This window comes from Bos indicus x Bos taurus, chromosome 5 (genome assembly GCF_003369695.1).
Source record: "Bos indicus x Bos taurus breed Angus x Brahman F1 hybrid chromosome 5, Bos_hybrid_MaternalHap_v2.0, whole genome shotgun sequence".
Lineage (NCBI taxonomy): Eukaryota > Metazoa > Chordata > Mammalia > Artiodactyla > Bovidae > Bos > Bos indicus x Bos taurus.
This window is the reverse complement of record NC_040080.1, coordinates 9626612-9640365: the sequence shown is the minus strand read 5'-3', so window position 1 is coordinate 9640365 and position 13754 is coordinate 9626612. Positions and strand designations below refer to the sequence as shown.

Genomic DNA, 13754 nt, shown 5'->3' with positions numbered 1-13754 from the left:
CTTCTCTTGAGAAGTTAGCTGTTGCTCTGGTCCTTGCTCCTTGGAAGATCATGTATCTTTTTTCTCTGGGATCTGTTAAGAATTTGTCTTTGATTTACAGCTGTTTCACTATCAAAGTCCCAGTTACGGTTTTCTTTGTGTTTCCCATCCTTGACGTTCCCCGAGATTCTCTTTATTTATTTTGGCTTGCTGGGTCTTCGTTGCTGCGTGCGGGCTTTCTCTAGTTTCGGTGAGTGGGAGGCCCTCTCCAGCTGCTGCGCAGGTTTATCGTTGCTGCGGCTTCTCTTGTTGGGATCACGGGCTCTAGGGCGCATGGCCTTGAGTAATTGTGGTGCAAAGGCTTAGCTGCCCCATCGTGTGGAATGTTCCTGCACTAGGCATGGAAAGTGTGTACCTTGGAAACATTGTCTATTCAGATTTGATTTCTGCCCTATTTGCTCCCTCCCTTTCTGTAGCTCCTCATATTAGAGCTTTTCATTACTTTCCATATGAATCTTGTGCTTTCCCCACCCCCTGTACTTTCTCTTCTTTCCCCTCCGTCTTCATTAAGGATTATTTCTTTTGAGATCACTGATGGAGTGCACAATTCCTTCTTCAGCTGTGTTTGATCTGCTGTTACACCTATTTATTAAGCTCGTAAGTTCAGTTAATGTATCTTTCAGTTCTGGAATTTTCATTTGATTATTTTTTAGTTTACAATTCTCTTTCGAAATTCTATTTGCCATCTGAATTCTTAGATATATTAACCATGATTATTTTCGAAGCGTGGGTCTCATAACTCCACTATAAGAATCTCCTATAGAGATTTATTTAAAATTAGACTTTTAATTTTGAGACAATTATAGATTCACATTAAATTGTAAGAAATGATAGAGAGAGCCTATGTTCCCTTTTTAGTTACCATCAGTGGTAACATCTTGCAAAGCTATAGTACAGTATTACCAAGATACATCGATACACTATTATTCCAGTTTCCACAGCTTTCCTTGTTCTCATGTGGATGTGTTCATATGTGCCTGTCTTGAATATAGTGTATTTGTTTACTTCCGTGCAACTCTATCACATGTGTAGGGCTATTAGCCCTTAAAAATGTTTTTTCACTCTTGATTTTCAGTCATTCAGTTTGTCTCCAGATATGTCTGATCATTTGTTATGTACTGCCAAACCTCATGTGGCAAAAATATGTGAGTTTGGTTTTTTTTTTTTCCCTAATTTTATTTTATTTTTAAACTTTACATAATTGTATTAGTTTTGCCAAATATCAAAATGAATCCGCCACAGGTATACATGTGTTCCCCATCCCGAACCCTCCTCCCTCCTCCCTCCCCATACCATCCCTCTGGGCCGTCCCAGTGCACCAGCCCCAAGCATCCAGCATCATGCATCGAACCTGGACTGGCAACTCGTTTCCTACATGATATTTTACATGTTTCATTGCCATTCTCCCAAATCTTCCCACCCTCTCCCTCTCCCACAGAGTCCATAAGACTGTTCTATACATCAGTGTCTCTTTTGCTGTCTCGTACACCGGGTTATTGTTACCATCTTTCTAAATTCCATATATATGCGTTAGTATACTGTATTTATGTTTTTCCTTCTGGCTTACTTCACTCTGTATAATAGGCTCCAGTTTCATCCACCTCATTAGAACTGATTCAAATGTATTCTTTTTAATGGCTGAGTAATACTCCATTGTGTATATGTACCACAGCTTTCTTATCCATTCATCTGCTGATGGACATCTAGGTTGCTTCCATGTCTTGGCTATTATAAACAGTGCTGCGATGAACATTGGGGTACACGTGTCTCTTTCCCTTCTGGTTTCCTCAGTGTGTATGCCCAGCAGTGGGGTTGCTGGATCATAAGGCAGTTCTATTTCCAGTTTTTTAAGGAATCTCCACACTGTTCTCAAAAATATGGAACGCTTCACGAATTTGCGTGTCATCCTTGCACAGGGGCCATGCTAATCTTCTCTGTATCGTTCCAATTTTAGTATATGTGCTGCCGAAGCGAGCACAAATATGTGAGTTTGGATGATGCTATCTTCCTCCAGAGAGAATTTACTAGCTGGAAAGGAAGAAACGCCCCTTGGAGACCTCTGATCATGAATGTAAAATGAGAGTCAGCACACATCAGAGCCCTGTGCTTTTCCCCATCAGTGTTCAGATGTGCAGGTGCTGGCAGGAAGCAGGTGGACAGCGGGATTTAACCATGGTTGGATGGTGCCAGTTGAGTGGGACAGAGGGAAAGAGGGTGTTGTAGGTAAACTGGTGGAAGAGAGGATAAACAAAGCATATCTGCCTGCAGCTTCATTTTGCTCAGTGCTAAGTAATGAAAAGCAATGTTTTAAAACAAATCTGGATTTGTTCTGGAGTAGAATGCAGAAAGCACAGGAGATTTTCAGATTACTCAGTGCACTTCAAACATGGTTTTCCTGTTTGAAGTGCTGCTTCCAGCTATACCCTTTGCTTCATGGGGGTGAATTCCTCTTGTTGGAAGTTTGGGAAACTTTGGAAAAGCCTGAGAAGGCTGTTCTGCTGGTGTGACTTCCTGTAACCCCAGACTGGCCCCCTGGCATTTCCCAGGGATCATCTGAGGACAAGGTCTAACTAGGAGCAGTGACAATATTGATGGGGCAGGAGGGTGGAGGCTGTGCCCCTGAGGTGGTCTGCACGGGGAGAGCTGGGGACCAAGTCAAGACCTCTCAGGGATGGGTTGAGCCCTGGAGGGGTGGGCGGGGGTCTCACCCTGACGCTGAGAGTCAGTCTAGTCTCTGACGCGAGTCACAGGGGTCCAGGTAGACCGCTGAAATACAACAGGACTCCTCCCACTCCACCACCCCATCTCCCCAGGACCCCAAGGGATGCTCTGGGGACCCAGGCAAGTAATTCAGGCAGATTGGGTCTCAAGGAACAAGTCAGGAACTGGGATCCCGTAACTGGGGCACGAGGTGGGGATGAGGTGTTAGGAATGAGGCCAAAGCCCAGTTATCAGAACTGGGACACTCTCCATGTGGGATGCGTGTTCTTTACATCCTTCCTGCAGAAATCCTGGAAACAGGGGTGTGTCTGTCCCTGGTACCTGGCAGAGCCTGTCAGGTTAGGGGGGCACAGGTGGAGTTGGGTGAGGCTTTGGCATAGTGGGGTGGCACCCCCTCTGTCTTTACCTACTGCCCTGCTCCAAGTAGTAGCCACTTCATTCCTGCCCAATACCCCCAGGGTAGCCCCACCTTTGCAAGAAGAGCCTCAGAGTAAACATCACGTTTATTTTGGACATTCAAATTTACAAAAACAAAAAGTAACAAAAACCATGACATAGCATACACACACGCGCGCGCGCACACACATACACACACATGTTGCATCTCATGTCACTTTATGTACAAAATCAGGCGGGATCAGGGAGGCGGGTTGCCAGTAGGATGCACTAATTTCACAGAGTCTGACAGCTTGACATGCTCATTCACTGCTCAGCCTGGGCCCACGTGAGCCTCTTCCCCACCCAGCAGGGTCAGGGGCCAGGGGGACGGGTTTGGAGTGGCAGGCAATTGGGACAAAGACGGTTAAGAGAATGATTCCATCTTTTGGGGGTGGGCTGTGTCCCTTCCCCGGTTTGCTCAGAGCAAGGATGCTGGGAAACACAGTGAAGAGGGGACCCATTTGAGGGGGGGGCTAGGACCGCTGCATCATGGAGCGAGCACTGAATGCAGAGTCAGAATGCTGGGTTCAGGTCTCCCAGTATTCCGGCTGGGTAACCCCAAAGACTGCTCATCCTCCCTGGGCCCTGGCATCTTCATCTGTAAAAAGAGGGCTTCGGAGCCCTTCCTGTCCACGCCTGTGGTCCCAGGTCTTGCACAGATGTGGCAAGATGATCGGCCTCTTGGGATGTTGGTTAGGGGCGCCATGTGCCACAAGGTGGGAAAGTCTGGCAGATAAGAGCTGTGAAGCACCTGGCGCAGGGCTGGGCCCAAAGCAGGGGTTTGAGAAGGGTCAGCTCTCTCCCCTTTGCAGCCTGGGACTCTTGGGAGACACCCAGCTTCCTCTCCCTTCAGCTGTCCTGGAAACTCCAGCCAGTGAGAGAAGGGCTGGGCTGTGAGCACCCCTCACAGGGACGTGCTCCCTGAAGGGGCTAAGAACCCTCCCTTGGACTCACTCAAGGGGACTCTGGCCCAGGGGCCAGTCCATCCCTCACCTCTGTGTTCCTCTGGGTCAGGGTGAACAGGCTCAGGAGCAGTAGATAGCCAAACCCCACTCCACAGGCAATGGTAGCGCCTGTCCCCTCAGGCTGAAGGGTGGGCCCTGGATGTCACTGGCTTTGAATGTGGGGTTCCATCACTTGTGGGTTGATTGACATGGGCAGGTTACTTAACCTCTCTGGGCCTCCATTTCTCTACTTGTACAATGGGACTAAGAACAGTCCTACTTAGAACTGTTGTGAGGGTGAATGAGTTGATCCCTGTGAGGTGCCCAGCATGGCAAGGTTACAAGGGTGTAACAGACATGGGTCCAGACTCATTTTCAGCTGGGAGTAGCTCGAGGATGCAGCTGAGCACCTCTCTCCTCCCCATCTTTTTGGCTGTGCCTGGAAGTAGCTGAAGGTCAAAGCTGGAGTCCAAACAACAGGCATTCAGCAAAGAAGGATAATCAGTAGACGGAGGAGTGGGGACTTAGGACATTCATCATTCTGGAATGTAAATAGGTACCCAGGCCACTCACCGATGGCCCAGACTCAGAGCCTACATGGCAACATCTCTGGTTTTGTTCCTGTTCCCTCTGGAGGGCTGACCAGGGTGATTCAGCACAGGTCAGAAGTCTCATGATCACCATGACAAAGCATAAAGGACTTGGGATAATGTTTCTGGGTGGGCTCGAGTGACCAAACAAGTTCTATCACCTCGTTCCTAAGATTCTTTCTTTCCCCTCAAGGCCTCCACAAAAGCTGCTCCCTCAAAGACAATACCATAAACCCAATAAAGCCCAGTGTTTCTGAAATCTAAATTCCAAATTTCACCGTCACCCCAGCAACAGCGTATGTCATCATGAGATGCTTGACCCAGCAGCGGGGCTGATGTCATTGGCTGTTACCAGGGCAACTAGATCTCGGCAGGTTCTGGCTAAAGCGCGCCATCCCTCCTTCTAGGGGGAGTTGGGCTGGAAGTGGTGAATGGTCTATTTGCGCTCTTGAAATGGAAACGAGGATCTGGGGGCTGGAAGCAACAAGTCTTGGAAAAGCCTCCATGGCCCTGCGCCCCACAGTCTGTAGCTCGGGCATCGTGCCTCAGGCTAAGTGGATGTGGGGAGCAGAGACAGGGAACTAAAGGAACAAAACGCCACCAGTGCCCATCTGACTTAAGTAGCCAACATCTGTCCAGACACCCGGTAGGTAACTGGGGAGGGACCCCAGTGTTCTCAGCTCCATTCCTGCCAGAGTGCCGGGAGATCACACTTCTCCCACCCTACCTTCCAGGGATCGGGGGTGGATGTCTGTATGTTTCATACAGGAAAGTGGTCCAGTGTTGGAAAGCATTGTTGGAATGTTGGAAAGCATTCTGACCCCTCAAATGTCCATCCTGTTAGGTTTAGGCTGGACTCAAAAGACTCTCACAGGCAAGAAGTATGGTGTGGGGGAAAGAGCACTGGCTTCTAGTCCTGGCTCAGCTCCATTGAGCTGTGTGATCCTGTGCAAGTCACTTGCCCTCTCTGAGCTCCTCCTCATATGAGCAACAAGAGGTCAGACTGGGGTGGCTTTTCTCAGCTCTGATATTCTTCCATTGTCTTGGGGGAGCCGGTGGGGACTCAAGGGTAGGGCCCAGGTTAGCCACCAGTCCTTTGAAACACTCAGATGGGCAAGGGTGCCAGGCTGGGGGTGATCTAGAAGAGCTGACCTTAATCTGTGTATGAGTTTGGTCTGCCTTGACCCTTCCCCTTGCCCTTGACTCTCTGGAGCCAGCTGCTGACCCTGACCCATGCCTGGCCAGATCCCATCTGCTGCCCAGTCCCAGGGCCTGCCCCTGCTATGCACCTTGACATCTAGGTAGGTTCTCAGGCTTGTCCCACCCTATCCACCTGGAATCACAGACCATCCTACTTTTGATCTGGAGACCTCTCAGAAATGACCAAAGCTCACAAATGAGGATCGCCAGCCAGGGGAGAGTAGGGACTGACAGCAGACTACACAGCAGGCTGGCAGCAGAGACCAGGAACCAGGGGCTCCTTCTTCTCATCCAGAGCTCTGCACGCCACTCCGTGCTTCTCCTTGCCCTCTCTGCTTCTTTCCTTCCCCAAAGGCTGCAGGGCCATGCAGAGCAGGTCAGTACTGTGGCTCTGCCAGAGCCTGGGTCTCCTGGGGCACATGCCTCTGTCCCACGCTGTCCCCAGCCCAGGCTGAAGTGTTCCATGCCCTGTTCTGGTCACAGAAGGGGCAAGGTGACCATGCCAGTGGACGCAGCCATGATGGGCCTCCTGAGATCTTGGTCCCCAACCCTCCAGGCTGGAGCTGGGAAGGGAATGTCCTGGAAATTGAGGTGGGGCTGGGCCAGGCATGGAACCAACATTCAAAGCAACCATTCAGCACACAAAGAAACAAGGAAAGAGGAGGAAGAAAGGGTGCAGGTGGGGGCAGGGGTTGGGGGGGAGAAGCTTCACCAAGATTCCCCTGCCTGTGACTGGCAGCTGGTGGAAAGAGGGAAGGGGGTGAGTCTGAGTCTCCAGTGTGGTTCTGTCATTCCCTCTCAGCTGGGGGACAGCTTCACAGCCCAAGATGGCCCTGAAGAGGAAGGGGGCACGCCTGCCTCACGGAGGAAAGGGGACAGATAACCATCCCTGCCACTGAGACAGTGGGCCCTTCGCCTGTACACAGCCCCATGGATGGTGCTGTGAGATCAGTGGAATCAGCTGTGGTTGATGGGTAAGGGGACATGGGGTGAGATACGGCTCCACTCTAATGCCAGCGGTGGGGCAAGAGTCATGGGTACTGCGATGCACCCCCTGCCAGGCCCTGGACTCACCCCAGGCTTGACCTTTTGACTCAAGCTGCTTGTCCCCATTCAAGTGGGATCAGGGGACAGCCATCAAGGGCAGGGCGTTCTGGAGGTGTGGGTACAGGTGGGGGAAACGGGAGGCATGGCCAGGAGTGGGGCAAAGAAGGAGACCAGTGCATGTGTGGATAGGCTAAGGAGGGAATGTGCTCCCGCCCCGGAAGGTCCCCGAATTTGCAGGCAAGGGAGGGGCCCCTGGACGAGGTGGCCCCTCATGCCTTGGCCCTGCCTTTACAGACATCAAAGGCGGCCTTTGTTGCACCCCCAAAGGCCTCCACTAGCTTGTCCTCCCATGGGAGGATGTTGCCCAGCAGTGGCCCCGTACAGTTGGCAATGCCCAGGACCTGGGCTGGTGTCAGGGCGTGGTCCCAGAGGTTAAACTGGGCAATGTCACCCACGAAGGCCTGGGTGGCATCAAACCGGCCGCCTAGGGTATCCTGGACCAAAAGAGCAGAAAGAAACAAGAAAGACATGGAGTGAGGGAGAGAAAAGATACGCAGGTGCTCAGTGAGTCAAAACTCCGTCCTTGCTGAAGCCCCGCCCCCTCTAGGTTCTAGCCCCGCCCCAAGGTCCTGGTCCCGCCCCAAGGTTCTAGCCCCGCCCCAAGGTCCTAGTCCCGCCCCAAGGTTCTGGTCCTGCCCCTTGGGCCGGTCTCGCTCAGTCTGCCCATCTGCAGAATGGCTGGGTCAGACTGAGTGCTCACTTCTGTGCTCTCAGGGACCCTCCGCCTACCCCTCCTCCTGAGGCGCCTGGAGTGGGTGGGATATCTAGTTGCATCCCACCCTGACCCTTACCTGCTCCTGGCCCAGGATAAGGATCCCATGAGGCTTGATGGGGTGCCAGGCAGCCAGGTTCTCACCAGAGCCCCGCAGCTCTCCATCCTGGTAGGCAGACCACAGGCCATCCCTTGTAGTCCAGGCGATGCAGATGTGGTGCCAGCCATTGTCCTTCAGGCTCAGGGGCAACTGGGCCACCTGGAAACAGGTCCCCCAGCCCCGGGTCAGAGGTGCCACAAGCCCCAAGGCTGAAGCAGTGGGATGGGGGATGGGGAGACCAGTGACCCTCCTTCCAGGGTCTGACCCAAGATCTGACCCTGCCTGTCCTCCCTGCCCAGTGTCTTTCCAGCCACTCTTTCCTCTTTCCCCACAATGTAGCAATATCATCAGTCACTTCACTCAGATCACAAGGGACTACTCAGTGTTGGGTTTTGGTTGTTTCTAGGTAGTTTATTCACTCTCTGACAGGCCTGTAAGGTCACGCTGGGTGGGAGTTGTATCTCACAAGCCTCCCTTCCCTGAATATCTCACATAGTGCCCAGCACACAGCTGGGCTCAAGAAGTGCTGGGAATGATGGAACAAGCCTTGTACTTGGAGGCCGAGCACTGTCAACCACAACGCCCTGTGGGACCCTGGGGAGGTTGGTCTTTCCTCCCTGGGCCTCAGTCTCCTCATCCATAAAGTCAGGGGCTTGGGCAAAGGATGGCAAATATGCAGCCACCTCTGCCTCCTACTCCACCCAAGGCAGACATGGCTAATCAATCATGAGCCTAGACTCACCCTCGGAATCTTTCTCATCGCAGTGCTTTTGGAAGGCACTGCTGATTGATTGGAGTTGGCCTGTGAGATGAAAGGTACTTGCTGCTTGTGGATTTGGGGCTCCCAAAGGGCTCTTTCATCTCCTAGGTTCTCTGAGATCACAATTTATTACAATGTTCTCTGAGGCCTACTTGATGCCAGGCCTTGTTCTGGACACCGGGGGATATGGATCCGGTCCTAAAATGAGCTGTGTCTGCACAGGAGGGGAGGACTTCAGGGACAATATCACAAGCCAGAGTAACATAGGGGCCATGTGGGAGACACAGAAGCCGTGAAGGCCCAGAGGCAGAGAGGAGTGTGGGAACAGAAGATGTGAAATCTAAACACATCTGGAAGTATAATGAACTCTGGAAATTCCACTGTAAGGCAAACCAAGGTTGGGGGAGGGGTCGGTTTGCACAGCAGGGGCAAGGGATTAGAGGCTGGAATAAAATGAGAACTGTGAGTAGTTTGTGAGGCTGGTAATCAAAAGGCACCAGAATGTCAGGAAATTGGGCTGCCTTGTGCCCTGTCCAGGGTGCTGAATTCCTTCTATTATACTAGAAGTGACTACTACCATGGGCAGAGCCAAGGATGGCATCAGGGGGGTTATGAAGGGGAACTGGGTAGCACGATCTAGATGTCATCCAGCTACTCTCTGATGGACTTAGAGGGTAGTGTGTACTGGGCCACAAGGGAAATTCATTGTCCCCTGGGCCTATCTCTTTCCTCCTCCTCCAGGATACCATGAAAGGCACCTCCTGCTGAGCAGGGTTCTGCTGTCAGCCACTCCCAGCAGCTCTGTGTGCCTGTGGGCTGGTCACAAGTGGGTGCAATATATGTTCTCTGCATTTCCAAGGGCATCTCAAAAGACCAGCATGCCATCAAGACCCAAAGCAACATGTCAGGCTGGGGAAGATATCCGTGGGGAATGGCATGATAAGATGCTCACCTTGCTTCCCCCTTAATCACCATGCCCCTGCTACATCACTCCCCCTGTCTCCCCAGCTTGTCCTGCCCTGTCCACTCCTGGGAGAGTGGTGACGGGGTGGGAGTCCTGGGCATAGGGAAGATTGGTGACCCAAGGGCAGAACAGTGGAGCCCAAGACCCCCACATCACATCATCACCCCTTCACCAGCTTTGTGGCCAGGGTGCGTTATTTGTCTCCACTGAACCTCAGCTTTTCCATCTGCAAAGTGGAGATAATAGGGTGTCTACTTCCTGGGGCTGTTGGGTCAAGGATGATGATATGGGTAAAGTACTAGCACGGGACTCTGAATGATAAAAATGGGGCACATTTATCCAAGTTTGTTAAACTCCAGGTTCTGCTTAAAGCCGTTTACATGTATTTAAGCCATTTAATTCTCACCATAACCATGTACAGTTGAGGTTATTGTTATTCCTGCTTTACAGATGAGGAAACTGAGGCACAGGGAGGGTAAGTGACTAGTCGAAGGTCACACAGTGGGATAGCAGCAGAACTAGGATTCAAATCCAGCATTCAGGCCAGAGCTTGACCATGGCACCAGCCTCCTCGCCACGTGAGGGGAGGGGCATGGGGCTGACTGCCAGGGGGAGGGGGACAAGGAATCCAGCAGCTCCTCTGCCCTTCCTTCCACCTCCCTCCCCAGAGAGGTCCTGGGTCCTCATTTGCTTCTCTCTTTGTTCAGGAGAATGAGCAGGGCCCTGGGGGCCCTTGAGATGCCCTGCTGTAGGAAGCACTTCCAGTCCTGCTCCCACTGCCGGGTTGCTGGGGAAGTCTCTTAATCTCCACGATCCTCACATGCTCCTCTGTAAATGGCACACCACCATTGAGAGCCTCTCTTAGACAGGAGCTCTCATCCTATCAGCCCCAGGTCTGGCTTATCTTGAATTCCCAGAACCCAGCCTGGCATGGGTTCATCCATCTTGGAGGCATTTCATGTGTGCTGATTCTGCTGAGCAGGAGAATGGAAAGGCCCTGCCCGTCTGGGACCAGCGCAGTGCAAATGCTCCTGGAAGGGTCCCCCCGCCTCACCCCCATCCCTCCGGCTCTGCCCAGCCCCCACTCACCTTGTCATTGATCAGCAGCTCCATGGGGTCGTGGCCCGCCTCCAGCAGCACAATCTCGTTGGCCTGTCCGGGCACCGAGTAGGAGAAGGGGGTGCCCTGGCCAGTGCCGCCAGACCTGGAGCGCAGCCACATGCAGACGGTGAAGGCGTAGAGCTCCGGCAGCGCCTTCCGCACGCGGGCGTACATGTAGTTGTTGCGGATGGGAATGCTGATCTTGAAGGCATCTGGGGGACTGTAGGCTGAGGACCCTGAGTGGGGTGAGCAAGGCGAACACGGTGGGGGTCAGTGGACACGGACTGGGGAGGTGGGCAGGGCACACTCCAGAATAAGGGCTACTAGCCCCCTGGTAACCTCAACTTGTCTATAAGCCTCAAGGGTGGTCCTCACCAAGTTTAAAAGATGAAAGCTCCCTGAGAGTTCACAAGTCCTAAATTCCTATTTTGCAGAACAGGAAAACGAGGCCTGGTGAGAGGAAGTGAACTTTGAAGGTCACGGAGCAAGCCGGTGACAGCTGAGGACCGCGGAGCCAGGGTTCCTCACGCTCACACCTGTACAATGTCCACATGCCATGATTTTATGACCCTTGTGTTGCCAGGCCCAGGTGTTATAAAATGACATTTTGATGGCAAAGGTACTCCTGTGGGGGGTAGTTAAGTGCAGGGGCTTTAGAGTCAGACCTGATTTAAGGTCTAGCTTCACCACTTACTCGCTGTGTGACCTTGGGCAAGTCACTTGACCTCTCTGAGCCTTATTTTCCTTATTTATTTATAAATATTTGCTTATACTCATTTATAAATATAATAATTTAATAATTATAATAAAATAAATATTATAAAATTTATTTATTTATTTATAGCCTTATTTATTATTAGGGGATAATAAACAAAGCCACCCCTGTATGGTCTGTGAAGATTAAACCAGCTGGCGTATCAAGTACTTAGCCCACCCCCAGAATACAGTGGGTGAAAATAAGCCAGAAAATGCTAACTGGTAATGCTGACAAAACATCCCAATCATTCTCTCTCAGACTCTTCCCACCAACCTATCTAGCTTTAACCTCTGGGAAACGTTTTCTGAGTGAATCTGCCACCCTGAGGACCATCCGAGGACCAAGGATACCCTCGCCCACCATGCCCTCTGTGGGGCCCAGGACCCACCATGCTCCAGTTCGGCTACACGGTCCTGCAGGGCGTCCAGCTCCTTCTCTACCTCCTGCCGCTGCTGCTGGCTGCTGTGACCAAGGGCCATGCGTTCCTTCTCCAGCGCCAGCACCTTGGCCAGCAACTGCCCCTCCAGCTCGTCCATCTTGGAGTGCAGGGCAGTGGGCACCACGGGCGCAGGGGCTGGGGCGGCTGAGAAGTTCACTCGGGCTGGAAGCTCCTGCTGCTCACGGACAGAGAAAGGGACATTCGAAGTCAGTCAGAGGGAGGATGGAAAGAGACAAAGTCCCAGAGATGTCCACTAGCCCTGCTTGAGTGACCCCTGTTGAGCCTCAGCTTCCCCATACGTAGAATGGGACGGCAATGCCTGCTTTGAGGCAGTGAATGTGCACTGGGTGTGCAGCAGCAGGCTGTCTCCAGTGCTGGTGTGTGACGGGAGTGGACAGCAGGCTGGCTCCTGTCCTCGGGACATCTCAGCCTATGGGGCTCAGCAGTGGAGAGCTGCAAAAGTCCCCCAGAGGGTCCGACATGCAATTGGGGTTGAAAGCCACTGCCGAGCACTTCATCACTGGAAGGCAGCACCTTGATGGGTCCTTGAAGAGGTGGGCTATCCTGATCCTCACTTACTCACATGCCAAACTTCTCCAAGATGGTTCAAGACTCTGTGTGGGTGCTGGGCAGACCCAGGGGCACAAACCAGGGGGCTTCTGGAATAGGGCTCCAGTGCTGCTGTGATGGGTGGTTAAGGTCACAGACTCCAGAGGCAGGCAGCCCAGGGCTCAAATCCAGCTCAAGAACCAACCTGCTGTGCAGCCTGAGGCAAATGCCTCCATCTCTCTGAACCCTTGCTTCCTCTCAGGCAATGTGGCACAACTGTGACTATTTAGAAGGGTTGTGGGGATGATTAGGTGGTAAATGCCTGTGAGCAGAGGCTGTTTACTCTGCTGTCTAGAGCAGGGTGTTCGAGGGTGGTCTAAGACACCCCCATCCCACCCAGGATGAGGACAAAGTGTCTTAGGGTCCTCCTTTGGCCCACCTTAAGACCCCCGTGGGAAGGAGAATTGGGACAGAAGCCAGGGGGTCTTTCCTTTCCCCTCCCCTGCTGGAGGAAACCCCTTCTGGGGTGGAGGAAGGCAGCTGAGGCCACAAGTCCTGATGCTGGGAAGGGACAGTCTCTGGTAGACACGTCATGGGAAGACGAGTAGGAAATGAATAATTCATTGAGCTTCTAGGAGCCAAATTAGACAAGCTTTGTCTGCTCTCCCCTCCTCCATGCTCCCTACTGACAGCCCGATGCTTCCTCACTGTCCAGGGGCCCTGCTGGCTCCCAGTTCACCTGCCCTGGGCCCCGACCACAGGCTTAGCCCCAGACCTGAGCTCACTGAATTCTCATGATTCCTTCACCGGGCAGATATTCCCTGAGCCCCTACTGTGGGCCAAACAGAAAACCAGGAGCACAACCAAGCATTCCCTGAGCACCCTGTGCCTACAGGGACGGCCCCACAGCTCAGGGGCAAGCACAAGAGACCCCGGTCAGATTCACTGGCCCAGCTCTGACCTTGTCAGTCATTTGCTGTGTGACACTGGGTAAGTCCCTTAACCTCTCTGAGCTCTTTTTTTTCCTAGCCCTGTGATGAGAGGATAAATGTGTCCCCTGCTTCAAAGTGCTGGGGGTGGGGAGGGCAGTGCAGGCAAAGCGTCACTGCCACACTCAGCACCAGAGAGAAGGGAGCTGCCGCCACAGACAGTGACGGGACCACGCACTTGGTTCCGCCACTCCACCCTGAGACAGAGGGCAGGTGGGTTAATGTCTCTGGGGTCATTTTTCCTCCTCTGTAAAGTGGGGACTTGGAATGTTGGACTTGCAGGCCTGTGGTCAGGATTAAAAGATGGCGCATAGTGGGAGCTCCAGCTTGACTTGGCGTGGCCA

General features: G+C 52.5%; 1 protein-coding gene and 1 non-coding gene across 2 annotated transcripts in view; both read right to left on the bottom strand.

The window, feature by feature from the left end:
* Positions 1-1910: 1910 nt before the first annotated feature.
* Positions 1911-2017, bottom strand: LOC113893884. Its single transcript, XR_003511397.1, has one exon. It is a non-coding gene; the product is annotated as a U6 spliceosomal RNA (small nuclear RNA).
* A 1228-nt stretch (positions 2018-3245) lies between these two features.
* The window catches only part of NPTXR (neuronal pentraxin receptor), a 29801-nt gene continuing 19292 nt past the window's right edge, over positions 3246-13754 (bottom strand). Inside the window, exons 5-8 of the mRNA XM_027543388.1 lie at positions 11822-12047; positions 10665-10912; positions 7831-8010; positions 3246-7473 (exon numbers count right to left, since the gene is read on the bottom strand). Coding sequence (XP_027399189.1) covers positions 7249-7473; positions 7831-8010; positions 10665-10912; positions 11822-12047 — 879 coding nt within the window. The 3' untranslated portion in view covers positions 3246-7248. The remainder of the gene's footprint in view (positions 7474-7830; positions 8011-10664; positions 10913-11821; positions 12048-13754) is intronic.